Genomic DNA, 27314 nt, shown 5'->3' with positions numbered 1-27314 from the left:
CAAGCTTAGAAGGTGACATGAGGAGGGAAGGTAAAGGTGGCGGCGGGGCAAGTGGTGGAGGCAAAGGTGGAGGAAGAGTGAGGGCAGGAGCGGGAGAGCGACATCCTCCTACCTATGTTTTTTTTTTCTCTGTGTTGGTGGCTTTTGTCTTGATGGTCATATCTTCACGTACTTGTATTCAACCTTTCTATTATAGATGCATGTGATATGACTATACGAGGAGGTAGTAACAGTATAAAAATGGTTATTCTATTAGGTCCTAATTTTAACCGAGAGCTTTATTAACTTAACCTATGCTTGCAGTCTCTCGGACGGGAGACTTATGCACAAACATGTGCCACACCATTAGCCACTCATTTAGAACAAAAAATTGAATGATATGAAAAAAGAACTAAGCTCTCTGAATTCACATGATACGTTGGATTATGTCGAGCGGAAGCCATCAAACTCGTGAAGTCCTTTTTACAAATACCCGATGGAAAGTCTAACCCAAGGCATGGCTCATTGCGACCCGAGCACTAAACCACTCTACCAGCTACGTTGTTATACTGTTATACTAGAAGTATCGATTTTTTTAACCTCTTTTTGACCCTTTTGAATTCAAATGCACCTGAATTTTTTGTGACCATTTAATGTTGCTCAAAATTTTATTCCCTGCACCAATAACCTGTTTCTCAGGTCGTCATCACCTCACCTGCCATCACTCACAAGCTCCACGAATTTCAAGGTTAATTTCAGTTGGGTTGAATGTCATGTGTAGTTTTGGAGGAATTCACACTTAACCAAAGCGTATATTTGCTAACCATTTGATCACTTTGAACCATCTGACCGATTTTTAGTTTTCAAACTAAATATTTTAGAAGTTACTGAAAGTTAAGGTTTTAAAAGTTTGATGAAATCTTATCAAAAAGTATTTATGACTGAAGTACCACACGATACTTGAGAGAAACAAACTGATGACAGAAATTAGTGAAGACTTTAGTTTGGGCCTGTAAATATTTTTTAAAACATAGGTAAGTAAAAAAAATCTCTTATTATACTAACTTCATCAATAGTATCCGAAGGCAAAAAAAAAAAAAAAAAAAAAAAAAAAAAAAAAAGATGCATCATCCAAAATGTATCCTAATTGATCTCACGATGTTACATCAGAAACTTGAATTAAGTTCAATACAATCGCGAGATCTCAGCATCTGCAGCACAGAAAGATGAACTATAACTTTATTATTAAAAATATTACCTTACAACTATAATAAACTATAAAACAATCTTTTGTCAGCACCAGCCGAGCATTGTTCCACTCGGCTGAACACGCCTCTATAAACCAACCACAACAAAAACATTAGTGAACAGGCCCAAAAATTACAAAATTACATTTACAGGGATAGCTTTAGAAATGTGTTCATGCTACTCGGGAGCATTGTGATCAAAAAGGGAAAAGGAAGAAAAAAAGAAGGCATCGATCAAAACTACACTAAAGCCTAAGCACAGCAAAACCCTCTCCATTGAGCTTGATCATGGCTTCCACTTATTTGGCTATGTTGTTTGCACAAAACCGCGAACCACTTCCTGAGCATACTTTTTAATTGCCAATTTCAAGGTCTGACTACACAAAGTATGAACTTGTACAGCAGATCTATAGCATCTTCTGAATACCTTCTTAAATCCACTCCTTAGGTTATGCCCATGCACGCTGTTTACAAGGTGGTACATCACCCAGCAAAAGAATTAGCTTCATTGGAGTTGGCAGCTATGTCCTCAGAACTCAGGATGGGCGTTAGGCCACAACCGAGCAGCAGTGTAGGACAATGCAATTTCACCATAATTGAGCTAGTTGAAAAAATATGGAGACTCTAGGACATCCTTTAGATCAAAATCTCCCCTCTCTGGCAATGGTGGGAATTTAACCTTAGGGAAAGATTTCTCAAAGCTCTCCAACAACTGCATCAAATATACTCAGTTCAGAAACAGATTAATATCTGCTATTCAACAATCAGGAACCACAAAAGATAGCAAATCTGAATAAGGTATTGCTTGAGTAAGACAAATGTGATAGTTCAAAGCAGAGTACTTTTGTTTAACATTGTCTCTGCACCAATACCATATACACACAGACAAACGGGGTATAAATCAAGAAAATAAAAGTTGTGACCAACTTGTGTACCCCTAAAATATGAAATACTCTAAACTCAACATTCTCTCAGCTTTGGACGCACAATCAGGAAAGGGAGAACACAATGATTACACAATTACACTCGATCCCACCATTGGACAAGTTTTGTAGAAACTATTCCAAATAAACTGAAAACATTGTTAAGAGGGAGTAGAAATAAAGGATATCGTTTCTAAGAAAGCAGCATCCTAATTTAGAAACACTAAAACAGAGTAGAAACTGAGGGCAGCATAAAAAAGTATTGCATGCAAAAACAGATCTGGTGAATTTTTTAATAATGTTTTCTGACATAAGAAACAATTATTGTTTAAAACTCAATGCTTACAGCTGGGGTAAGGAAATACGTACATTTTCTAAAATAGGTGTATCGTATAGCTCCACAAACTTCTCCCGAAGTATTTTGTTCATTGTATCAACATCACAAGCATGGGTCCAATATGAATCATGAACTCCTGCATTGATTTTTGTTTTAAAAAATATTAGGAGTAATGCATTTTTAACTTCAGGCGATTTACACAAGGGTTCTATCAACACTCTACAGAAAATAGTGAAGAGGAACACCAACCTGCAAAGGTAAGACCTTGCCTTCTGCAAGCAACAGCAGTCATCATCATATGAGAGCCGTCAAGGGAATGCACAAAGTTTGGTGGGAAAGCTGTCCTCTGCCGCTTGACCATAACCTGGTTTGAGTCATTTATTGCGGGTAAGGACCAAAGTACTCAACTGATTTACTAAATTCCAAAATAATAAAAGAGATACCATAAGCACTGTGACCATGACAATAGTTATTCACATGTTTCAATGACCAAACCACTGTGACGCACAATTTATGCCGACTATTCATTTCACTAAACTGTATGGTAAGCAGGGTTTAAATATAGCTTGGTCTTGTTCCATGGAGATTAGCAGCTCTTTTGCCAATACCCGAAAGTTCTAGCAAATTCAAACCAGGTCCATGCTGGGACTTGCATAAAAGCCAGGTGGTATTTTTTTTTTTTATAAATCCAAAACAAAAAGTTATGACCAGTGTGGTCAGAACCTCACCAGGAACCACACGGTTACCACCAACTTTAAAGTATAAAACAACCAAATTTGAAGAAAGAACGTTGAAATATATGCAGTGATGCATAATACCACCTATGAAAAGTGAAAACACAACAATACAAGGAGGTTAAGAACAAGTTCTCTATTTTTTGCAATTACCATCTATCGTAATAACAAATTAGACCTGTTGCAAGTAAAGAAAAGCTATATGTTAGCATTATTTAACTAGTTAGGAGATTAATGGGATGTGAACATCTAACACTAGCACAACACGAGCAACCAAATAAGGCAGCTAGCCTTGGCTATCAATAAGATATGGGTTGAGTTACTCAATCACCATGTCATTCCATATTTCCATATGGCTAGATAATGAGAAATGAGGTCATGCAACAAAATTCAGATGTCTAGGATGGACTAACTCATAAATCGTAATGCAATGACACCTTTACAAAACCAGAAAGGCCACTACTTCATGCCATCACAAGGACATCTCACTCAGCAACAAGCAGTTACCAATGATCACTTATCCAAAAAAAAAAAATGTGTGGAATGAGCCCATGCAAAGAAGCACATACCTTATCAGTCTCCCGTTGAAGGGTCAGGACTTGTAACGATGTTTTAATCTACAAGGGAAACATCAAGAATGTCACATTGACATTAATATAAAGTCAACAACATAGACATCATTATTTCATCTGGAAGGCACATTGAAACAATAAACAGAAGGTCAAGAATAAAACAATTGTACTGAAACACCTACAAGATGCCTCCCTAGTTTGCGATATGGTTGAACAACTGGAAGCCCAAGAGGGGTTGTCCATTTCACTGGTTCGTTTTCACAAGCAATTACCTGCAATGCAAAATAGGTGGATGCAGTTATATATCCATGATTATAAGGCTAACTCATTCAGAAACAGCAATGAAATCAATTCAACCACATAGGGCATCTGGGCTTGACTATCAAAGGACGTCAGAACTGGAAGGTGACTGAGAGCGTTTTGCCTTGACAAACTGTTCAATCTTCAGGTAGAACCATGGGTTTTAGGTGTTTTCATTATTGTATGTCTTCTAAGGCTTAACTATAGTTCATGCTGCTATGACATGTAGGTGGCTTAATTTCCTTAATTTTTACTTTTGCCTCTGTTAATATGAAAGGCATTCATCTCACTTCTGTATTCTTAGATATTATATCTATCGCAGCATACATAGTATGTCATCACAAATAATTGAATTGATCAATATTCAGTCCATTTCAGGCCTAGTTTGTTATAGTGGGCTAATTTTTCTACCTGAAAAGATTCAACCATAAGGCAAAAAAACAACTTTTCACAGCTTGCAGCAAGTGCGGTTACCAGATACAAAAGGCTAGTTCTATAACCCGGTAGAATGACACTGCCCAAACATGGTACTGAAATGGGTTTTCTTGATGCCGTGTACATGTAGCATTTAACATCAAATGATGTCATTCAATGTTCAGAAGACAAATATGACACGGTGGGTGGTACCTTGGCACAGTCACCAAGCCAGTTCATGATACTACGGGCAGCTTGGAACATCTCACCAAGTGCTGTCAGTGTAACCTATCAGAGATAGAAAGAATCGGGCATTATACTCAATTGGATGTACATACCAGATAAAAAAATAAACAGTTTCACTGGGTAGGATCTTCCACCTTAGCAGCATAGCACGATGCACCAAAAAGTTCTGTGTCGTCACCAATGACCCCCCTCTCCTTTAATCTTCGTTTTATTTGTTCACGTGCTCCAACATAAGTGACACCATACACGGATGTCATCACAGTTTGCTTTACCAGCTTTCTATCCACCTGCATTTATAAATAAGCAGGTAAAACTAACAAGGAAACACTAAGCACAAAGTTCTCGAGGTTTCATATAAACTTCAAACAGCAACAGATATCAAAACATCCCCTGAAATAGCTAAAGATAATCTTTCTTCATTATGCTACTTAGGCTCCATTCGGCATTGCGGTGGATTTTCAAAAGCACTTATTTAACTCTAAATTTGGGTGGTAGTTTGTTGAGAGCATCTTTTGTGGAGCTGAAACAGAAAAATCATACTAGAATTAGTAAAGATTTCCCAAACTAGATTCTGCAGAGCACAGCAATCCACAAACTAAACCTTAACATAGATCTTATCACGCCCAATTAGGCAGAAGGCTTTCACATCAGCTGAATACTCCCTCCAATAAATAATAAGTGACATATTGGCAATATTATTATGAACATAGCAATATCATTATGAAAATTTCGACTGGATAAATGAAAATGATATTTGCATATTCGTATCAGAAAGTGCACTCATAGTATTACAATTTTATACTCTATAAATATATCAAAATAAAATTAGTGGTCGAATTTGTGCTTTGAGAACTCTGTCCAAAACATCACTCATTTCTGACTAGACTCTAGTGGGAGTAACAGATATCAGGGCTCCACAAAGTAATTTATCAGTAAGCTTAATTTATTAAGTGCAACAGATCAGCTAAGTTTGCACTCAAAGAGTTCTAATGGGCATAATATATTACAAATAAATTGGTGATGATTATTCTTATGAAAAATAAATCATCAATCAGTGCTTGTTGTTCAAGCATTTCAAAGAATTGTTGCTCATGAAATAATTAGGCAACTACGGCACAGACATGCTAATCTACACCTTGTGTGTAGCTAGGTTTACTGAACAGAGTTACTAAAACTTGCTAAAATGTACTGACACTGAATGAGATTCACTAAAACTGAGCTTTCAGTTCAGTAAAATCACAACATTTTCTTCAGTAACTAAGTCTGGGGTGTAGAATATTATTCTACCACAGTGTGTTCAATAGCGCCACCGAATATGCAATTATTACAAAACAAATTTCCATTGGAAAATCCATTATAAAATATTGAAACACTAAAAGCCACATTGATTTAGCATAACAACACCTATAGATGCTAACTAGGTACAAGATTTAGTGCCGCGTAAATATAACTTATAAAATATTCTTCAGCTTTGAGGACTTTCATCCTTATCCATTTAATGAGGCCAAACTGTCATGGCGGCCAGCCAGCCGCTCGTATGGGCACAAGGAGCACCACGGCAGGAGATCAAGCTATGAGATAAGTTTAGTACGAGTTGGATTTAATTAGGAGATAAATTCAGTATGTTAAGATTCAAGATGATTTGTTTAGAGATAAGTTAGAAGTCGGATTGAATTACACTGCTTAGAGATAAGTTTGGTAGGAGAAAAGTTAGGAGTTGGAATTGATTTAAGATTATTATTTTCCCTCTCTATAAAGGGGCAGCCACACATCATTGTAATTAAGCAAGAGAAGAATTAATCTAAGTCTCCCTCATCTATAGTCTAATCTCTCCCCTAACAGCCGACGTCGCCTGGCTATCCTCCCGGCGGATGTTTACCCCTTTATGATCTTAGGATCATAACACAAACATAGTGGGAACTAAGATATAAAAAATACTAAATAAAAAGTGACACCTGATCAACTATCAGACGAGCACGTGTTGCTTCAATATCTGTAGAAGGATCTTTTTGTGCATCTCTCCTCATAATTTCCACCACCCTGGAGCACAAGTATAGAAAATATGACTATAAATTCTCCGTCATGAGTACAAAAAAGAATATGACTAAACCAGTCAAATGATGCATCTAGATGAAGTATTAGCGATGGTGAATCCTGAATAAACAATTCAATCTCTACATAAGGGTCTACGATATTGATAGTTGAAACTATTAAGAAGGATCTTAACAATTTTAAAAAAGATTAATTCATGTAAGACTTTATGTGCGACTTCAATAAGACTAATTCATAAAGTCTAGAGGTTAAAAGGATCAGTAATCTAAAAGCACCACCCAGCTGCCGCACTTTGTAGTATCCTGTAAGGCCACAAATTACCTAATACAGTTACAACTCAAGACAATCAGGCATAACCTGGTTTATAGCTAGAAACTACCATGGTACCTTGCTGGTAACCATCGATTGCGTTTGGAAGGAATTACAGTGAACTGTATTTGGTCATCTCTTTTTCTAGAGCAATTTATGACTTCGGATGCAGCCACATCATAGTTTAGAATTCTTGAATAAAGCGATACAGCATATAGAGTGCTACATGGTCCAATGGCACACCAAGTTCTATCATCAATAAGTTTCAGTGCAAAACACAATTCCACAAGGACAGCATACCTGGCAGCTATTTCGGAGTAAACATCTGAAGGCTTCTCTCCAGTGACTAAGTTGACAGCGATGGCTCCCAACTGGATGATATTTAATTAAAAAAATTACTAAGTCTATTAGACATAATTACATAGTTCTTCATAGGAACCAAAACAATCTTAAAGGAAACAGCATAATTATTCAGATATGAACTGACCTTATCCCTCCCAAGAGCCGCATAGTGTTGCAGGCCATTACAAGAACCATCCTGAAAAATAGAATGTTTAAATGTAATTCTCTAAAACATAAGAGTCCGACATTACTAAAATTGAAATTGTCCTAGAATATATGTTGTTTTATGGACAAAAGTTATTAAAAGATGAACATATATTGAGTCACCAGAGTGATATATCTCTGTTTGGGAAAACCATCTAAATAACATCCAACATGAGGCTGCAAAGTGCATCCTGAAGGTTACTTGTCAGTGATATACAGATGTTTCTTTCCAACTTTTATGCTCTAAGCAGAGTTGTTGAGACATTTACACAACCATTTTTCACAACTGACATGCCATTAAAATGCTAGGAGGTTCAACACATACAAGTATAACTGAGGTTAATGTTGAACATTGCGGTCAACCATGTGAAATCACATAGGCCCTCATTGTTGTTAGCTGAGCGATGCCAAGAGGCGGTTGTCAATTGGTGCACTGTAGATCCAAACTGCAGGCAAGGAATCAGCAAGAGAGAAACCGACAGGAGAGAGGGGGAGCCAACCGACCAGAGAGAGAAAGCCAGCGGCGGCGGGATAGATTGGATCTGGATGAGTTGCGACGTCCAAAAAAAACTTGGCTCTGAATACCATGATAGGAATAGCAACTTGTATTCAATAGTAGCCTTTGAGGGCAATATATAAAGTACAGGAGTACAGGATAAGGACTCTAGTAACCTAACCTATAAGTAATGGATAAGGACTCTATATTCCTAACACTTGTCACATCCAAGTGTATTGGTAGAAATAAGCATACTGATACACATTGAAGTACTGCCCGGTCAAATGGAACGCACGTAAATATGTTGCACAAAAGAGTGATCTTCTATCAGGAACCAGAAAATATGAATGTGTAGTACTATATTGGTCAATATCTTCCTATGTTGCATGATGCATGTCAGTACCTGATGCACAGGAATATGTGAGATCGTTGTTTCTGGTGAGGAGCTTCTTAAAGCTTCAGTAAGATTCATGCATACTGCCAGGCACTGGAATGGATCCTCAGCCCCAAGCCACCATCGTTTGCCTTCTAGAGGCCTATCAGCTGAGTCAAATATTTCCTCCAAGTGATTCTCGGTAAATGTAATTCGGCCATCATATGATAACTTGTCAACACCACCAGCATACAAATTTGCTAGGTGTATTTTCAACCAGCGTAAGCCTGACTCGCCAAGTGGCCGACCTTCAGCAAACTCCAAAACGCCACGACAAAGATCTGAACCCAAGTGGTTCAAGTAAGGATGCATTGGATAAGCACGACCTCTAAAATCAAGATTGTGTGGATAGTAAAACCCCTCTTCATCCTTCATTTTTCGAGCGACCTGTTACCAATATGTATGCATTAGATGCAATAGTGTTGAATATATGGTAGCCAGCTTGATGGATAACAATAGAAAGACCCCTCTAGTAGCTTACGGCGAGTTTTAGTTCAACATCACATCTCTGAGAATGCATTTCCCTGTTTGCCTTCTTCACCGACCTCATGTGCCACCTAAACTTCTTCAGCTCAGTTTCATCTTCAGTGTCTGGCTTTTCTGGTAGGGGAACCTGAGTAAACGAAACACTTCAGCAGAGATCTAAAGCTAGAATACACCCCCATCAAATAAAGTCATAACACATTTTCATGAGAAATAAATGGCAACTCACATCAGCTCTATCAACCAAGCAACCAAGTCGGCCACCACTTGACCATATTCTGTCAATAATACTAAGAACTCTTTTGTTGACCCTCCACTTTGTGCTTCCAAGAGTATTCAAGGCCTGGAACCAACAAGGCTCAAATAATGAAATCCATCATACAGATATTACAGTGTAAATTATTCAATTTCATGCAACAATTAGTGTGCCTAAAAGGTTGGCAATATACTAAGATGTGGACTCAAGGTGGCCCATTATTATTTTTTAAACAATGGTGTTAGCCAAGTCTTCAATTTGGACAAATGGCTCCTATACCTTGTAAGATACCTAAGTAATAAATTGTATTGTGTAACAATTTGGTACATCTACATACACACTGGCCTAACGTGGCATATGGGCCAAATAAAAAAAAAAGAAGCTATATACACAAGTCTATCTATACTTACAATAAATAACAATAAAATGTATAGAAGCAGCTCTTGTATGTGATGGGAATAGGATCTCCGTGTAAAAACGAATTTAGGAAAGTATTCCACACAGGATTGTTCATCTAATTTGCAAGTCAGAAACAGGGAACAGTACCGCAAAAACTGATTGCATTTGTTCCCTTGGAGCCTTTTTTACAACCTCCCTCTGTTGCCTAGCTCCATGGGTGCGCATCACATAGGATGGCAAAAACAAGTGTGCTCCCTTGTCATATCTGTAAATTTTAACAGTAACAAATAATTAAAAGCATGGAGTTACAGAAAAGAAGAGGGAAAATTCACTAGTTATTCAAAATGTCAAGTGATAGGAGTAATAGTCATATAAAAGCATCCATTTGCATGAATCAGAACCACATGCTGAATTAATCAAGAAATGACTGCTCATCCAAATTTCAATCACTCATAAATAACATTTTGTAACTTAACACACTTTATGAAAATCTAAAGTTCCAAACCATCAACTTCAGTAACATAATTAATTTTCTGATTTATTATGATGCATCATGTAACAGCCAACAGAAGTCAAAAAGAAAATAGGCAAAAAAAAATACTAACCCGGTCCAACAGATCGGGGGAATCAACATAGGCATGTACGGGATGACCATGTGCTTTGCCTGTTGAAGAAAAGGTGCTCCATTAAGTGATCAAGGAATGCAAAACTAGGAGAAGAGTATTTTAGTAAAAATAAAGATTACTGCAGAAGGTCAACTAACTGTTCTATCCAGGCCTTGCCGCACCATTGGATCACACTTGATCACACCATATCGGCGACTATTCTTCCTGTAAAAATAGAAGGCATGAGATAGGTTAGGATGAAGCAGCTAACTACTTTTGGAACAAAAATGTATTAAATAAGATATAACATTATTACTGTTGTTCTTTCGGCACGGTTCTCATTTCATGTCTGAAAGCAGGACGGATGTCAGGTGGACCATCTGATGACTGGCTAGCAGGTGGTTGTATATGTGCTGTTTCAATAAATAGCTCAATCAAACGACTACCAACCTATAGAACAGCAAAAGATAATAAGAAATGTCATCAGTTAAAATAGTGCAGGTAGTGAACAAATATCGATCCACATGTTTAACATTGGATTCATACTTTTGCTTGACCATCTTGACCCCATGGCCTGGAGTTATCTTGACTCTTCACTATATTCCTTACTTGCCGTAATTTTTGCTTTTTCATCAGATCAGAAACTTTCTTTCTTAGACGCTGATGTTCTTTGGCAATGTCCGAATCACCAACTTCTTCTTCATTGTCTATTTCTTTGTTGCTCTTTTTCTTTGTCTTCTCTAGAAATTTGTGGATTCGAACCTAGTCAACGGCAAAAATAAAAGGTAAAATGGTTCATTAGTAACTGATACTCATGACACAAAATGTTGTCACTGAAATAACCAAATAATGATAAGTTTAAAGCCACACTCCAGACTAATAGAAACCAAAAAAAGTAACAAAACAGAAGCAGCTTGATGGCACAACTTCAAATATATATGACAATGATTGGAAATTCATACTTCAAATGGTGTGCTCAAAGAGAAAACATGAAATCACTAGATTGCGGCATACTTAAAATGGTGATTTCAAACAGAGTATATGAAAATTCAAGATTATGGCATGCTACAACAAATTACTAGCATGTCAGCAAAAAATCGCACATCATTTCCAGATACAGGAGAGCAGTTAAGATGGCTATAATCTTCTGCCGCAACATCTCTGATTACTAGCAAAAACAATGACAGTGCCTACCCCTAAATGACTCCAAGAAGGAATACTAATTAGTAAGCAGCTATCCAGTCAGTTAAGTGCTGTATTTCTTCTAAGGCCTCTTTCCCCTAAATTTACCCTGACCATATTTAAGAAGGGGGCTTATCTTCACACCCATTTCTATCAAGTATGATTCACGTAATTTATCAATTGTAGATTAAAACCTCCATCTTTACCAGAATAATACTACTCCAATCATTTCAGCTTCCGGTTATGCCTATCCATAGATTTCTTCCATTAAAAAATAGTTCATTGAGACAAGAACAGAAATATTATTAGTTCAATCATCTGAACCTCCACCAATGCTCATGCACTTCATATTTCCAACAAACCAGGACCACCAATTCCCTGTGCTGGAAACTAGTTTTTAATGCAGCGGCACAATTGCAAACAAACAAGAAAGTCCCTCCACCCAGGATCCACATACCTCGTGCTCGACTGCCTCGCCGATCTGGCACGCAGCCTGTATGACTCGAACACTCCCGTCTCCACTGCCCGTCATGAGCAGGCCCATGAGTTTGTGCATGGTGATAACGGCCATCATGTCGGCCGGAAGCATGTTGAAGTACGGGGCGTGGGAGGCGCGCGCCCCGCGCTCCGCCACGAGCTCCTGCTCTGAGATGATCTGGTCCCTCAGCGACTCGAACCAGCCAAGGAAGAGCGACTTGACGTACGGCAGGTTGGGCGCGAGCTTCTGCTCGCACATGTCCGCGAGCAGCTCGCGGTACTCTTTTGCCGCCTGCTCCCACGCCTCCGTCTCGATCCGGATCTGCCGCCGCCGCAGCGCCGTGTACTTGTGGAACGTCATCCCATGCTCCGCCGCCGTCACCGCCGCCTGCCGGCCCCGCCCGCTCCTCCGCCGCCGGTTCCTCCCTGCCGCCTCCCCCGCAGCCCGTTGAGGCGGCTGCTGCTTCGGCTCAGCGCGGACGATCTCCTCGAGCGCGTGGTGCAGCTCCTCAGCCTCCTCGGAGGACACCGCCTCGGCCGCGGCGGCAGAGGAGGAGGCGAACCGCGGCTGCTGCCACGGGGGGAGACAGGGGGGCGGGCGGAGACCGGAGGCCGCGGGAAGGAGCTCGCAGTACAGAGAAGGAGTAGGGGGGTGCGGGGCGGCGGCGCGCGGGAGGGAGGAGAAGAGGAGGGCGGAGGCGAGGCGGCGGGCGGGGAGGCGGCGCCACATGAGGGGTGCGCGGGTAGGGGCTAGGGTTTGCGCCGGGGGGAAGAGAGCAGGGCGAGCTAGAGGCGAGGGGTAGACGGCCGCAGTGGTCGGAGTTAGGGCTGAGAGCATCAACAGGAGGGCGCGGGGCAGGGAGGGTGGCGCCGCCGCCAAGCGGGAGCAGGGGTTGGGGACGGTGGCACGCCGACTTCGCTTCGGCCGGCTTAAACCCTTGCCACCTGACACTCGATTTCGGGGTTCAGATGTGGAGATTTTTCTCTATCCTTAATTATTTTATTTTATTTTTCCAAATGACACCTAAACTGATGTGTCAAAATACCACATGAAACAAAAAACACTCTTATTTCTATTTTGAGGCATTTTCCACCGCAATCTAGTATTTTCATTTTTCTTATCCTTGCTGACGTGGAATCAAACAGAAAATGTTCATTCTACCCCCTAAACTCGCTCGCCACGCTTGGGTGCAGTCGGACCAAGTTGTACCCAATATCGCACCTTAGAGCATTGTCGTAGCCTCCGTCCTTGTCATCGGCGCAGGATCGCCATTTCACACCAGCTCCTCCGTTTCAGCCTCCGCGTGCTCGTCTTCGAGGGATGTTCGTGCCCCGGTGACAGCGCCTACACGTCTTGCCTCGACGGGATAATGCCGCCATTGAGCTCAGTGGCAATGTCATCACCAGCATCCACGCTAACTCGCTCGGCGTGCTTGCACAACAGCTCAATATCCCACTACACAAGGTGCAGGAACAATATCTGTTGTACTACCCGACGGCCGGACTGTGGAGACCAGGCTAGAAGGAGCATCGATCTTGTGTTCAACACTCTTCTATGAGAATGCTTGCACATTTTCCTGTTTATATGCCGAAGTACATTGTTCTGATGGTGGTTGATGATGGCTGTCAACATGTTGATTTCTGTGTTTTGTACATGATTTTCTTTGTTATATGAATGAAAATAAGTGTTTCACTTCTAGAACCAGATGAGCAGAGATGGACACACTTGAGAAACATAGTAACAGATAGTAGCATAACTGACCATACATGTTTTTATCTCCTGATTACGTCATATAGTTCTTGCACACATACATTGACTAGGTTTTGCACATTGAAAATAACAGACTTATACATAGACAACATAGTTCAATGGCATAATCTTGCATAGAGACACTTTAGCTATCACACATAGTCTTACACACATAGTTAATGGCACAAAATTCTTCCTTGGAGTTAACTTCTTCCTTGAAGCTAGCCTAGCTGCGAAATTTTTTTTAGCCTATTTAATATTAATATTTTAATAATAGTACGTGGGGATTTAAATTTTCAGAAACTAGCCCCTTTTGTCATGCCAAGGGCTTTGGCGTGACTCACTACTTGGTCACGCCAAGAAGCCTGGCGTGACTGGGGTGCCACGCTGGCGCGCGGCCGGTCCCGTGCCACGAGGGCGTGCCGATGTGGTAGCCCTCAATCGCGCTAGGGTGTATGGCGCGACTCCAGTCGCGCCACCCAATCTGGCGTGACAGAGCGCCAAACAGGCGGGCCGTCTGTCCCCCTGTGTCGCGCCAAGGGGGCTGGCGCATTGGAGTCACACCACCCCCTTTGGTATGACACAGGGGTATACAGGCCGCGCACCAGCCTTCTCTCCCGCACCGAAGGCATTCTCTCCCGCACCAGCCACGGGCAGCAGCCGCTCCCACGTCGCCGGCGCCCTCCTCCACTCTATTCTACACCGATTTGGAGCCCGATTCGAAGGAGATTTGAGGGGAAAGAGTCCTAGGAAGGTATCTCCTCTAATCCCTCCAAGTATTTTTGGTTATTTCGGTTTGCATTGCTAGTTTTTGGGTAGTTAGGGTTTGGACTTTGATTCGGTTGATCTATAAAATTTATACATTTTGGTCTAGATCGGAGGTCATATATCGCGCTATGTATGTATAGTAACGCATATGTATCGTGTGAAATTTGTTGCATGCAATTGGTTGAGCGTAGGAAATTGAAATACATATAGCTATACTAAATGTATATGAGCAATGCATGTTTTTTTGCATACACTAGCGGAGGAATTTTTGCATTGTAGAGATGAAATTTAGTCGAATTGAAATGTATAATGTGTAGGTTTTTAATGTGTTATAGCAATGATACTTGTGTACACGTGTGATGTTTGGATAGTTTGTGTAGATGGAATGGATTGTGCGTATATTTTATGGTGGCACAGTTAGTAGAAATGGAGAGTTCGATAAGATGAGGGAGGAAGTGTTGAAATTTGGAAACCCTCCTTGCTTCGATGAAATTGTTGCTCGGGTTAGGGCAGTTTTGAATGTTGATGCGGATGTAAGTAATGTTACCGTACGGGGAAGGTTGGATACCGGCAGGGGTGGTAGGGCTCACTATGTTGTTATGGAGTTAGCGTCAGAAATTGATTGGAAGTTGTACAAGGAATGTTTGAATGGTTCTCAAACTTGTTGCGCGGAGTTGGTAGTTGATATCGGTGTCAGAGGAAGCTCAATGCCATCGGTTCAAGATGTACCGGGCAGTAGTAGCCAGGAAGTGGAGCCTGTTGAGCATTTGACCCAGGAAATTCCATGTATTGTCGCAGAGGTTGCCGGTATCGTCGTACTCGCAGATGGTATAGTTGCAGAGTTAACTCAGATATCTGTTAAGGAAGTACATGCCGGTGGTTCCAATAAATTTGATCTGGCTGTTGTATGTAATGATTTCGACGATGGTTATTTTGAGGATGAGGAGGCTCAGGGAAATGTCGAGAAAACTGAAATATTTTCCTCGAACAGTGAGGATGACGTCGAAGATGATGAGGCAGAAGAAGTGGAACATGTTAGGCAATGACACGAGGGTGTTGAGGTGGGAGGAGAAGCGGGAGAGGATGATGAGGCAGCTTGGTGGGACGGAATTTACACGGAGCAGGAGATAAGGACACTCAAGGTGGTACATGTGGATGTGCCCGAGGTGCCGAGTTACGAGGACATTTCATTGACAAAGAATGCTCTTTGTGATAATGGCTTAATGTTGACGGAGGAGGAACAAGACAGTGAGAAGGAGTTGGTTAAGAAGGGGATGTTATTTGATAGTCTTGATGAAGTGAAGTTCTGGTTCAGGGACTACTCAGTTCGGCACCACCGGCCGTACGACGTGGTTCGTTCGAATGCGAAGGAGAGGTACACTTTAAAATGCCAGAAAGGTTGTGGATGGGGTGTATGGGTCCGTCGTATCCCAGGTGACGGCAAACGATGGAAGGTCACAAATGTGAAATAGCCTCACACTTGCGGGTCTGCAAGGCCAGAACAAGTGCACTCCTAGTGCGCGGCTACTTGTCTTGGTTGACACATCGCCCCAATCGTTAGGGTGGATCCGGACATGACTGTGGTCTCTCTAATTGAGTCTATAGTTGGATTCACAAATTACCGGGTATTGTACGGCAAGGCATGGAGAGCGAAGCAACATGCCATGGCATTACTATGGGGAGATTGGAAGGAGGCATACGCGAGGGTCCCTAGGATCTTGAATGCAATTTCACACTTCAATCCTTGGACGAAGTGGTTCATTTCAACTGGTGGCATGATGGGCAGTGATGGCGGTGTCATTAAGCCGATCATGCAGCGTGTGTTTTGGTGCTTTCATCAATGCGTGAAGGTATTCAAGCATTGTCGGCCTGTGATAAGTGTTGACACCACTTTCTTGACAGGAAAGTACAAGGGTGCACTGATGATTGCTGTTGGCATCGATGCAGAGGATCAGTTGATCCCCCTAGCATTTGCGCTGATGGAGGGAGAGCGAAACTGTAGTTGGTCTTGGTTTTTGTTCCTGGTTCACTGTCACGTAATTGGCGTGGGGCGCCAAGTATGTATGATATCGGATCAGCACCAGGGTCTCCTTAATGCAGCAAGGGAACACATGGAAGGTTACCCTCCTCTCGTGCACCGGTGGTGCATGCGTCATTTTGCTGCGAACATTTGGAGAAGGTAGAAGAGCAAGGAGGTACTTAACAAACTGAAGATACTTTGCAAGGTTAAAGAGGAGAGACAGTTCGACAAGAAGCTCGTAGAATTGGAGATATTGAACGAGCCTGCAACAGAGTGGTTGAAGAGCGAAATAGCTAATAAGTCCAAATGGGCGCTGGCGTTTAATGCTGGTGGCTGTAGGTACGGAACCATGACCACAAATATCTCGGACGTATTCAACAACGTCCTCAAAGGCATCCGTGCAATGCCGGTTTCTGCCATCGTTGAGTACACTTTTCACAAATGCAACTACTATTTTGTCGATCGGTGGAAGAAAGCACGTTCAGGTATTGATGCTGGTGAGGTGTGGGGAAAAGCCATCGCTAAGCACCTCACAACGCAGGGGGAAATATCTGCTACACAGGAGGCTCAACTCTTTGATCCAAGGAGCTATGTTTACAACGTGAGATCCACTTTTTGGACCTGCGTGGGGGGTGAGGGCTCCGGCGGCAGAATCTATAAAGTCGACTTAACTACAGTTCAGTGCACGTGCAGGACCCCACAATTCCTGCATATCCCATGCTCTCATGTTATCACAGCATGCCAGATGAGAAGAGTTGACCATACATGTCCCGACTACTTGACCCCAGTGTACTCTAAAAGGATGGCTCTAAAGACTTGTGAGTCCACCTTCGAGCCTTTACTTGATGCTTCATAGTGGCCTGATTACAATGGCGACGAATATGTGCCCGATTGTGGTCTACTGAAACAAAAGGCAGGGAGGAGGAAGAGGAAACGTCTTCAGAATGAGATGGATGATAGCAGTAAATGTTACGGTGAAGACATGTATGGAGCAGGCGACTTTGATGAGGCACCTATTAAAATTCATTGCTCTATATGCCACCGGTTTGGGCACAGGATGGAACAACACAAGGAGGGCCCGAAGAATAAGCCAAATCGTAGGAAAAAGGGGAATTCTAGTAGCGGGGAAGTAAATCGCAGACAGCTAGAGGTGAACTACTCGCTATTGTTTATTTGTTCTATTTTTAATGTTTGATATGTGCCGTAAATTATATATTTTTTTCGTTCTCTAATAATCCTCTCACTACTTACATTATAGGGAGATGGTGCACCCCGACTACCTGCTCCTTGAGACGTTTTACAACAGGGAGCACCGAGCACACCTGATGGTCGATGACGGCGTGGTATGATTTATCCGTACTTCTTACATCTAAGTGCTACATAAGATGCAGGTGTCAGTAACATTTTGAAATTACAATGTTCCTTTCAGGTGCTATCACCACTTCAGATTCGCACTCACAACCCTCTTAGGTGGGATGAGAGGTACGCCCCATACATTGGGCATGCAGGATTCCTACTATTGGCATAGTTGGTCATGGCGGGGTTGCCGATGTTCGACAATGCAGCTCTAACTACGCTAGTCGGCCGCTGAAGGACCGAGACACACACCTTCCACCTCCCCTGCAGGGAGCTCACGGTCACTCTACAGGATATGGCCATGATTCTCGGGCTTCCAGTGGATGGGCAGCCTGTGTGTGGGAATGTGCAACCTGCAGGATGGAGCGACATGGTGGAGCTGGTTGTTGGTAGTAGGCCACCTGAGCCTGCGCAGGACGCGAAGGACAAGAAACCTTCTGGCGTCAGCTCCGCCTGGTTGGCTCAGAACTTCACGGAGTGTCCTGACGATGCACTGGAGCATGTCATCGAGAGGTACGCTCGGGCGTGGTTGTGGCATCTTGTGGGCGGCTACTTGTTTCCGGATGGGAGTGGGAACACAGTCTCGTGGATGTACTTGCCAATACTAGGCGAGCAATGGGAGAATGTCGGCCTTTACAGTTGGGGATCGGCCACACTCGCATGGCTGTACCTACAGTTATGTGATGCTTGCAGGCGTAGTGGGGACCATGCCAACCTTGGTGGATGCGCGTACCTGCTGCAGGTGTGGATATAGGAGCGCCTGCCGGTTGGTAGACCCGATTGATTCTCCCCCGGGGTACGTATTTTTAGTTCTGCTTAAATTCATATTGTTAGTGGATATTTTGAAATGTGATATGATGCGTTTGAACTGTTGGTTTGGTAGTTCGAGGATGAGGGCTCGCTTTCGACCGTTGCTTTCCTTTGGAGGAACGTCCGGGCCGTGACTGGAAACGTAGGCAGGCGGTACCTCTTCTACACCAACGAGCTAGACTGCATCATGCAAAGCCACGTGAGTGCAATTGGTTATGAATTACTTATTTCACACACTTGCATGTGTCAATTGACATTTTCGTTAATTTTCAGGTGACGTGGGAGCCATATGACCGGCATGAGATCCTTTCCATGGGTCTTAGCCCATTGTGCACATGAGACAGTGAGTATTGGCGATCCGTTCTCCCGCTTATTTGCTTTTACATTGTTGAGATGCACTGTTCGAACCGTGTGATGAGACAGTTTGGGAGGTTACAGCGTACGCCTCCAAACACGACACACACATCCGTGGCTTTGCACAAGTGAGTACAAATACTTCTTGCATGGTTCAAGGGATCGTTTATGTGAGGTTACATTTGTTTCTGATTTTGCCATCTTGCAGAATTGATAGGAGGAAACAAAGGGGTGCTCGAGATTGGCGGGACATCCACCATAACTACTTGGTGCAGTGGAGCAACCGGGCACAGACAATCGTGCATGGTGGAGCCGCCCACCGCTCGGGTCCGTACTGCGAGTACTTGAGGTGGCTGCACGACAACTCCAAGTTGACAATCAACCCACCTCGAGTTGCAGTTGGAGCGGAGGATTTGCCAGACTCCGATGACGAGGACGACCTCGTAGATGAGTACGATCAGATCACTTGACATAGTCTCCAGCCTGAGCGTGCCCCGCTTCACAACTACATGGTATTTGTAATTTGCAATAGCAACATTATATTCATTCATGGTTTGTACCGTACTTTACGCATTACATCATGTTTGCAGGGACAACAACTCGGATGCCTTGCAAATGAGGCTGGGCAAGCTTTGCTTGTCCCTCCAGGTTCAGCGGAGGAGGTTGGCCATCTTCGCGCTTTTGTAGAGGTAATAGTTGACAAATTTTCAATTGTGCAAAGTTTCTCCTACTTGTTGAAGCACTCAGAAAATTTCACCTACTTGTTTGCAGAGGGTTCGTAGGAGCTATCGCCACCTTGCGTAAAAGATGAGCTGCATGACGACCCCGGATGTGGAGCTTGCACACGGTGGGCCTTCTTCGGAGCCATCTGTCGGCCACATGGCTGCTTCGACACAGCATATGCTGGTGCATTACTGTACCCGGATTCGCACACGCAGTACTAGTGTGGCTCGGACGTAGTCGCATAGTATGACCGGAGCCACCTCTACTTCCGTTGGCATGGCTGCACGAGGCAAGGCCCCACGAGAGGAAACTCCGAGAGCAAGGAACAGAGCTCGGACAGTGGAGACCCATCGTACGACGCGGATGTGATGGGGACCTCACAGCTCGCAGGCGCCCCTCCAGCGACCCAGCCTACATAGCCCCCACGACGTCACTGAGATAAGACCGACATTGCGAGTGGCAATGTCCTTCCGTCCAATACGGCCCGCAAAAGGAGGAAGAAGAAGCCATACACCCCCGGGTTGTGAACGATGACATTTTTGGCTTGGCGAGTTGCGTGTGTTGCTTTGTACGCCAAATATGTACTATTCCGACATTGCTGCTTCGCATAATGTTAACCTCTGAATTTACAAATTCGTATTTGATAACAAGTCTCCGAATTTACAATTAGCAGACTAAGTATATATTTTTGCAAATCCTGCTAGATGCCTCGTATTTGTGCCGTAGTTTGTACACAATGGTTGCTACATGGTTGATCACTAGAATGTAAAAATGGGCAATTGACTGCAAGGCATATGGAATATCTCTATTGTTGAATTCATATCAGACAAAAGTAACTGAAATTGTTAAGGCAAATGATAATAGAGGATAAAACTAACATATGTTGGGAACGAACAAAGCTACAATACAATGACTTACATGCCTGAGATGAGATGAACCACTCGGCATCAAATATTTCAGAAAGATATCTGATCCAGTTTGGGAACAACAAGCGTGGCATTTTAAATTGCTGACCAGTTAGTCACGCCGCGCCCTATGACGTGACTAAACACGTAGTTGCGCCATCCGTCATGGCGTGACTAAGTTCTTTGTCACGCCAGGGGCTTCGACATGACACAAGTCAGAGTCACGCCGACCAACTCCCCCCCCCCCCACCTCGGGCCCGGTCGTGTGCTGCAATTTGCAAAGCCCTGGCGCGACTACAAAGTTAGTCACGCCAGGGGCCTTAGCATGACTCATCAGGAATGTGGTGGTGCTGAAAATTGCAAAGCCTTGGCATGACACCTGTGTTAGTCACGCCAGAAGGCTTGGCGTGACACGGCAACTAGGTCACGCCGATCACATTCCCCCCTACGATCCGGGGGGGGGGGGGTGCTGGAATTTGTAAAGGCCCGGCGTGACAACCCTGCTAGTCACACCAGGGACCTTGGCGTGACAAGGTTCCTAGTCACGCCAGGGTGTTTGGCGTGACTCAGAGAGAAAGAAGAGCAATGCTAGGACAATATCTATGTATGATGGATGCCACTGCTAGGATAAATAATTTCTAATTTTACAAATAGCTTATATGTTCACAAGGTAGTCTTGATGCAACCCATTCAACTAAAAACACTTCCTTTTTGCTTCACATGCATCCGTATGGAGGAAGAGGAGGTCAATTTGTATTTTCCGTATTTTCATTTGACACCTTCGTAATCCCATTAGTGAAATAATAGATAACTTAATTTGAGCAATCTTCTTTCTGCACTCAATAGGTACTTAACTAGGATAATCTTCATGTGTATTGTTTCCTTAGTTATTGATTTAATCTACACATTTTATGCTATATTATTGCAATATTATGGCAATATCATGGAATAATAATGCTACAAAATCCATTAAAACATGTGACCCCAAGAGGAGCAAATTTGTTGGCATATTCTAATTAGATCAAAATTCCAAATATTCATTGCTCATCGACGATGATTACATATCACGTTCACAAATAGTTCACATAGGACAATTCATTCATCTACTCTTATGCTCCTAGGTCTAATCGTCTGGCCCATCATATAGCACCTGTCACACCCAGTTTTAAGACCAAAACCAGATGTAAACTATATGTATGCCAAGATTAGTTTATTCATACATATAGCGACTTCATTAGTGTAACAGACACAATGCTTCTTATTACAACGCTAATTATTACAAAATAACCACACACGGGTCTAAAAGAAAATACACCACAGCGGAGCAGAACAGTGTAGCTCCACACCAACAGGCAGCCGACCGGGAGTTCCACAAGCCTAGAACTTGGCATCATCTTCAGGGAAATCATCCTCAGGGAATTCTTCCAAAGTTTCACCTTCTGAAATAGCTAGCGTGAGTATTTCCAATACTCAACAAGTGGGGGGAAAAATCAAATTTGATATGGTGGCTTGAACCAAGGTTTCATATTCTCTAGGGTTTCCTTGCAATCACCGCGCAATAGAGAGGGGGGAAAGAGAGGGAAACAGCCGGGGAACACTTGGTGGAGCTTAAGGGTTTGAATTCGGCGGTTATAGGGAGAGGGGAGGGCACCGGGGAAGAGGATCGGCCGGCGGCCATTGAAGCTCGGGCGCGACCGGAGGAAGGAGAAGAGGAGCCGTCGGCTTGGCTCGCAACCGTCTTGAGCCGGGCCCATCGGGCAGCGAGAGCAAGGGCGGCAACCGGCTGGAGAGGTCAGCTCGGGCGGGCGCTCGGCCGACTTGTGCTGGCGCTGAGAGAAAGGCCGGCCCACGCGGGAGGGGAAAGAAGGGAGGGGAGGAAGGGAAACTGAGCCGGAAGAAAGAATTCGGCCCAAGCGCAATTTCTTTATTTCCAAAACCTTTTCCAATTGAATTTCAACATATTTCAAAATGAGGTATTAAAGCGGCAAATCCTAGCAAAATTTTGCAAACTTTTTCCACCCAATAGAACCTTATTGCATCTACAACGACATGAATGCATACAAACAATTATCCTAGGCCAAGTTAAATTTATAAATTAATTTCCTATTGAGCTAAATTGCAACACCTGATTAATTCTAGCAAAATTTTAAATTATTGCAAATATTAAATTTTTGGGTGTTACAAACCTACCACCCTTAGGATGTATCTCGCCCTCGAGATTCGGGTTGATCTTCGAACAGCTGCGGGAATTCTGCCTTCAGATCATCTTCTCGCTCCCAGGTTGCCTGATCTTCTGAGCGATGACTCCATTGAACCTTGCACATTCTAATAACCTTTCTTCTCGTCATTCACTCTGTAGTGTCCAGAATTCTGATAGGATATTCTGCATATGTCAGATCTTCTTTTGGGTCCACTTCTTCTAGGGACAACTGTTCCTCTGGCATTCTTAAACATTTCTTTAATTGAGATACATGAAATACGTCATGCACATCAGCCAGTGTAGAAGGTAGTTCCAGCTGATATGCTACCTCTCCACGTCTAGCGACTATCTTGAATGGTCCAATATACCTGGGTGTCAATTTCCCTTTAACCTTAAACTTGTGGAGACCTCTGATAGGTGAGACTTTCACATACACCATATCTCCCACTTGAAAGGTCAATTCTCTCCATCGATTATCCACATAACTCTTTTGTCGGGACTGTGCAACCCTCAAGTTTTCCCGTATGGTCTGAACCTGCTCTTCTGTTCTCCTAAGAACTTTTGGCCCAAACACTTGGCTTTCTCCAGTTTCGTTCCAATACAGCGGATTTATGCACTTTCTACCATATAAAGCTTCAAATGGAGACATTTTGAGACTGGCTTGGTAGCTGTTATTGTAAGAAAACTCTGCATATGGTAAGCTTTTATCCCAACTCTGCTTGTACTTCAAGGTGCAGGCTCTTAACATGTCCTCCAACACTTGGTTGGTCCTCTCTGTCTGTCCATCGGTTTGGGGGTGATATGCAGAACTGAAGTCCAGTCTCGTGTCCAAGGATTCATGTAGCTTCTGCCAGAAGCGAGAGGTAAATTGGGTACCTCTATCTGACACGATCTTTTTGGGTACCCCATGTAGACACACAATCCTTGACATATACAACTCGGCAAGTTTTGCACTTGAATATGTTATCTTGAGTGGGATAAAATGCGCAACTTTCGTTAAGCGATCCATCACTACCCAGATAGAATCATAGCCTGCTTGAGTACGGGGTAACCTAATGATGAAATCCATACTGATTTCTTCCCACTTCCACTCTGGAACTTTCAAGGGTTACAATAATCCTGCTGGCCTTTGATGTTCTGCCTTTACTCTCTGACAGGTGTCACACAAAGCTAAATATTCTGCGATATCTCTCTTCATACCATACCACCAATAATACTCTTTCAGATCCTGATACATCTTAGTGCTTCCGGGGTGAATGGAATATGCAGAATTATGTGCTTCTCACAAAATCAAATCCTTCAAAACTTTTCGGTTGGGCACACAAATCCTTTTCCCAAACCACACTGTTCCTTGATTATCTTCCGAGAATCCCGGTGCTTTATTTATTTTTATGAGTTCTTTGATCTCCTTTATTTTCTCATCTTCCCATTGTCCTTTTCGGATGTCTTGTTCCAATTGTGACTTCCTTTCTATTACCGTTGCATCCATGTCAGCAACAAAACCTAAATTTAACCTCTCAAACTCCTTGCATAATTCTGGCTGACTTCCTTGCAACATAGTCATATTGCAATAACCCTTCCTACTCAGGGCACCTGCCACAACATTTGCTTTCCCAGGGTGGTAATGTATTCCCACATCATAATCTTTGATTAATTCCAACCATCTACGTTGCCGAAGATTAAGATCCGATTGGGTGAAAATATACTTTAAGCTTTTAGGATCTGAATATATTTCACATCGGTTGCCAATGAGGTAGTGCCTCCAAATTTTTAGGGCATGAACCACTGCAGCTAACTCCAAATCATGGGTCGGATAATTTTCCTAATGTTTCCTCAACTGCCTGGATGCATATGCTACCACATGACCTTCTTGCATAAGCACACATCCCAACCCTTATCGAGACGCATCACAATACACAGAGAACGACTTCTGGGTATTTGGCATAATAAGAACCGGTGCGGTGGTCAACTTTTCTTCAACTCATTGAAACTGGTTTCTCGAGCGGCTATCCATTTGAATTCTGCTCTTTTTCCTAGTAGTTCTGTCATTGGTTTCGCTATCTTGGAAAAACCTTCTATAAATCGGCGGTAATACCCTGCTAAACCTAATAAACTGCGGATCTCCGAAACGTTCTGCGGGGTTTTCCAGTTTAGAACATCCCTTACTTTGGATGGATCCACAGATACACCTCCTGATGAAATAATATGACCAAGGAAATGTACTTCTGTCAACCAAAACTCACACTTACTCAATTTGGCATATAGCTGGTTGTCTCTGAGTTTCTGTAATACCATCCTTAAGTGTTCCTCGTGTTCTTCCTCGTCCTTGGAGAAGATCAGGATATCATCAATAAACATCATGACAAACATGTCCAGAAACTCCATGAAGACCTTATTCATTAGGTACATGAAGTAATCGGGTGCATTTGTCAAGCCAAAAGACATTACCGTGAACTCACAAAGGCCATATCGGGTAATGAACGCGGTCTTTGGAATATCCGAAGCGCGAATCTTCAACTGGTGGTATCCGGACCGAAGATCAATCTTGGAGAAAATACACGCTCCTTTCAACTGATCAAATAGACCATCAATGTGAGGCAGTGGGTATTTGTTCTTGATAGTTACTTCATTGAGAGCCCGATAGTCTATGCACATCCTTTGCGTTCCATCTTTCTTTGGTACAAAGATGACTGGAGCTCCCCAGGGCGAAGAACTAGGGCAGATAAACCCTCTATCTAACAGCTCTTGGATTTGCTCATTGAGCTCTACCAGCTGATTGGCATCCATTCTATAAGGTCTCTTATATATAGGTGCAGTTCCTGGCACTAACTCAATAACAAATTCTATTTCACGATCTGGCGGCATACCTGGAAGATCATCGGGAAAAATGTCCAGAAACTCGTTCACCACATTCATCTCTCCTATAGGGATGCCCTTCATTTGATTTAGTGAGCATTCCTCTGCTGAGGGTATAGTCGCAACAAACTCGACCTGCGTGCCTTCTCTGTTGGTCAGTTGAACTGCTCTTCTGGCGCAGTCTGTGATTCCCTTATATTTCACCAGCCAGTCCATACCCAAGATAACATCAATTCCACTGGATTCCAGAACTACAAGGTTGACTAAGAAGTCTACCCCCCTTATATAAAGGCTTAGCTTTGAGCATATAAACTTTTCCCTCATCTCTCCTCCAGGAGAGCTAATAATCATTTGCTGCTTCATATGCACAATTGGCATATTATACTTTGCAACATATCTTGTAGTGATGAATGAATGCGATGCTCCTGAATCAAATAAAACTGATGCTGGGTTTGAGTTGACAAGGAACATACCAAGCACCACATCTTGCGCTTCTTGGACTTCTTCAGCAGTGACATGGTTGACTCGCCCACGTGCGTAGTTCTGTTGAGCCCGGTTGGTTGGAGCTAGTGCCGGGTTCCCATTGCGGCCTGGAGCTTGATGCTGTCCTGGCTTTGGAGCATTCCCATTGCCATACTGCATGGGAGGGTTGTTGGGTTTCTTCCTCGAGCATTTATTGGCATAATGCCCTACTTCACCACAGATGAAACATGCTTTTCCGGTGGAAGGTGCTTGATCGCCAAACTTCTGTTGAGGTGCCGGTGGTTGGGTCTGACGAGGGGCTTGGAAGTTCGAGCGTTGAGCTTCCATCTGTAACTTGTTCTGGTTCTGATGCTGGTTCTGATTTTGATACTGGTTCTGTTGGCGGAACATTAGTCCTTGCTGAGGTGGGTTATAGTGGGGTCGAGAGTGACTACTTAATCCTTGGCCTTGAGAAGATATTTTCCTCTTATGATCCATCTGGCGGCGTTTGTGTTCCACCACCAGGGCTTTATTCACCATAGCCCAGAAGCTTGCAAAGTCTTGGGGAAGCAATGCATATTGGATACCATCATTCAGGCCCTCTAGGAAGTGCTCCTGCTTTTTCTCATTCGTATCGACATCCTCGGGGGCATACCTAAATAGTTGTGTGAACTTTGCCACATATTCACTCACAGACATAGCTCCTTGTTTAAGCTCATGAAATTCCTTCCTTTTGAGTTTCATTGCCCCAGCTGGTATATGGTGAATGCGAAAGCTGGTCCGAAACTCCGCCCACGTAATGGCTTGTGTGTCTTCATGGGCATTGATTGACATATGCGTCCCACCAATCTGCTGCTGGTCCAGAAAGTTGATGTGAAGCAAACAAGACCTTTTCCCTGTCGTTGCACTAAGCTATCCGGAGTTTCTTCTCCGTGGCTTTCAACCAGTCGTCAGCATCCATTGGTTCCACAGCCTATGAGAACACTGGGGGTTTGGCTCTCATGAACTCTCCCAACCTATTCTGCGGTGGAGGAGGAGGAGCTTGCATGTGCACGGGGGCCTGCTGCATATTTGCCATAGTCTGAGCTAGTCCCTGAAGAATTTGCGTTTGCATGGCCAT

General features: G+C 43.1%; 1 protein-coding gene across 1 annotated transcript; it reads right to left on the bottom strand.

The window, feature by feature from the left end:
• Positions 1–1200: 1200 nt before the first annotated feature.
• On the bottom strand, positions 1201–12946 carry LOC133896631 (DNA-directed RNA polymerase 1B, mitochondrial-like). Its single transcript, XM_062337227.1, has 19 exons — positions 11971–12946; positions 10878–11093; positions 10648–10781; positions 10490–10556; positions 10332–10390; positions 9874–9991; positions 9301–9414; positions 9070–9201; positions 8559–8975; positions 7601–7651; positions 7414–7484; positions 6708–6792; positions 4887–5039; positions 4720–4794; positions 3975–4064; positions 3790–3837; positions 2736–2850; positions 2519–2622; positions 1201–1938 (listed from the first exon to the last, which is right to left on the bottom strand). Exons 1-19 carry the CDS (start codon positions 12826–12828, stop codon positions 1828–1830), a joined length of 3018 nt encoding a protein of 1005 aa, XP_062193211.1. The 5' UTR covers positions 12829–12946; the 3' UTR covers positions 1201–1827.
• Positions 12947–27314: the final 14368 nt, after the last annotated feature.

This window comes from Phragmites australis, chromosome 17, assembly GCF_958298935.1.
Source record: "Phragmites australis chromosome 17, lpPhrAust1.1, whole genome shotgun sequence".
NCBI classification, from domain to species: Eukaryota; Viridiplantae; Streptophyta; class Magnoliopsida; order Poales; family Poaceae; genus Phragmites; species Phragmites australis.
The sequence above is the reverse complement of the archived record's forward strand: the minus strand, read 5'-3'. Positions and strand labels throughout refer to the sequence as shown.

Excerpts from the sequence above, each read along its gene's own strand:
- LOC133896631 (XM_062337227.1), bottom strand. The coding sequence starts at position 12,828 with ATGCTCTCAGCCCTAACTCCGACCACTGCGGCCGTCTACCCCTCGCCT. Across the intron at positions 9,202-9,300 it reads GCTTGGTTGATAGAGCTGAT|GTTCCCCTACCAGAAAAGCC; the intron begins GTGAGTTGCCAT and ends TCGTTTACTCAG. Across the intron at positions 3,838-3,974 it reads GCAAACTAGGGAGGCATCTT|ATTAAAACATCGTTACAAGT; the intron begins GTAGGTGTTTCA and ends TTTCCCTTGTAG.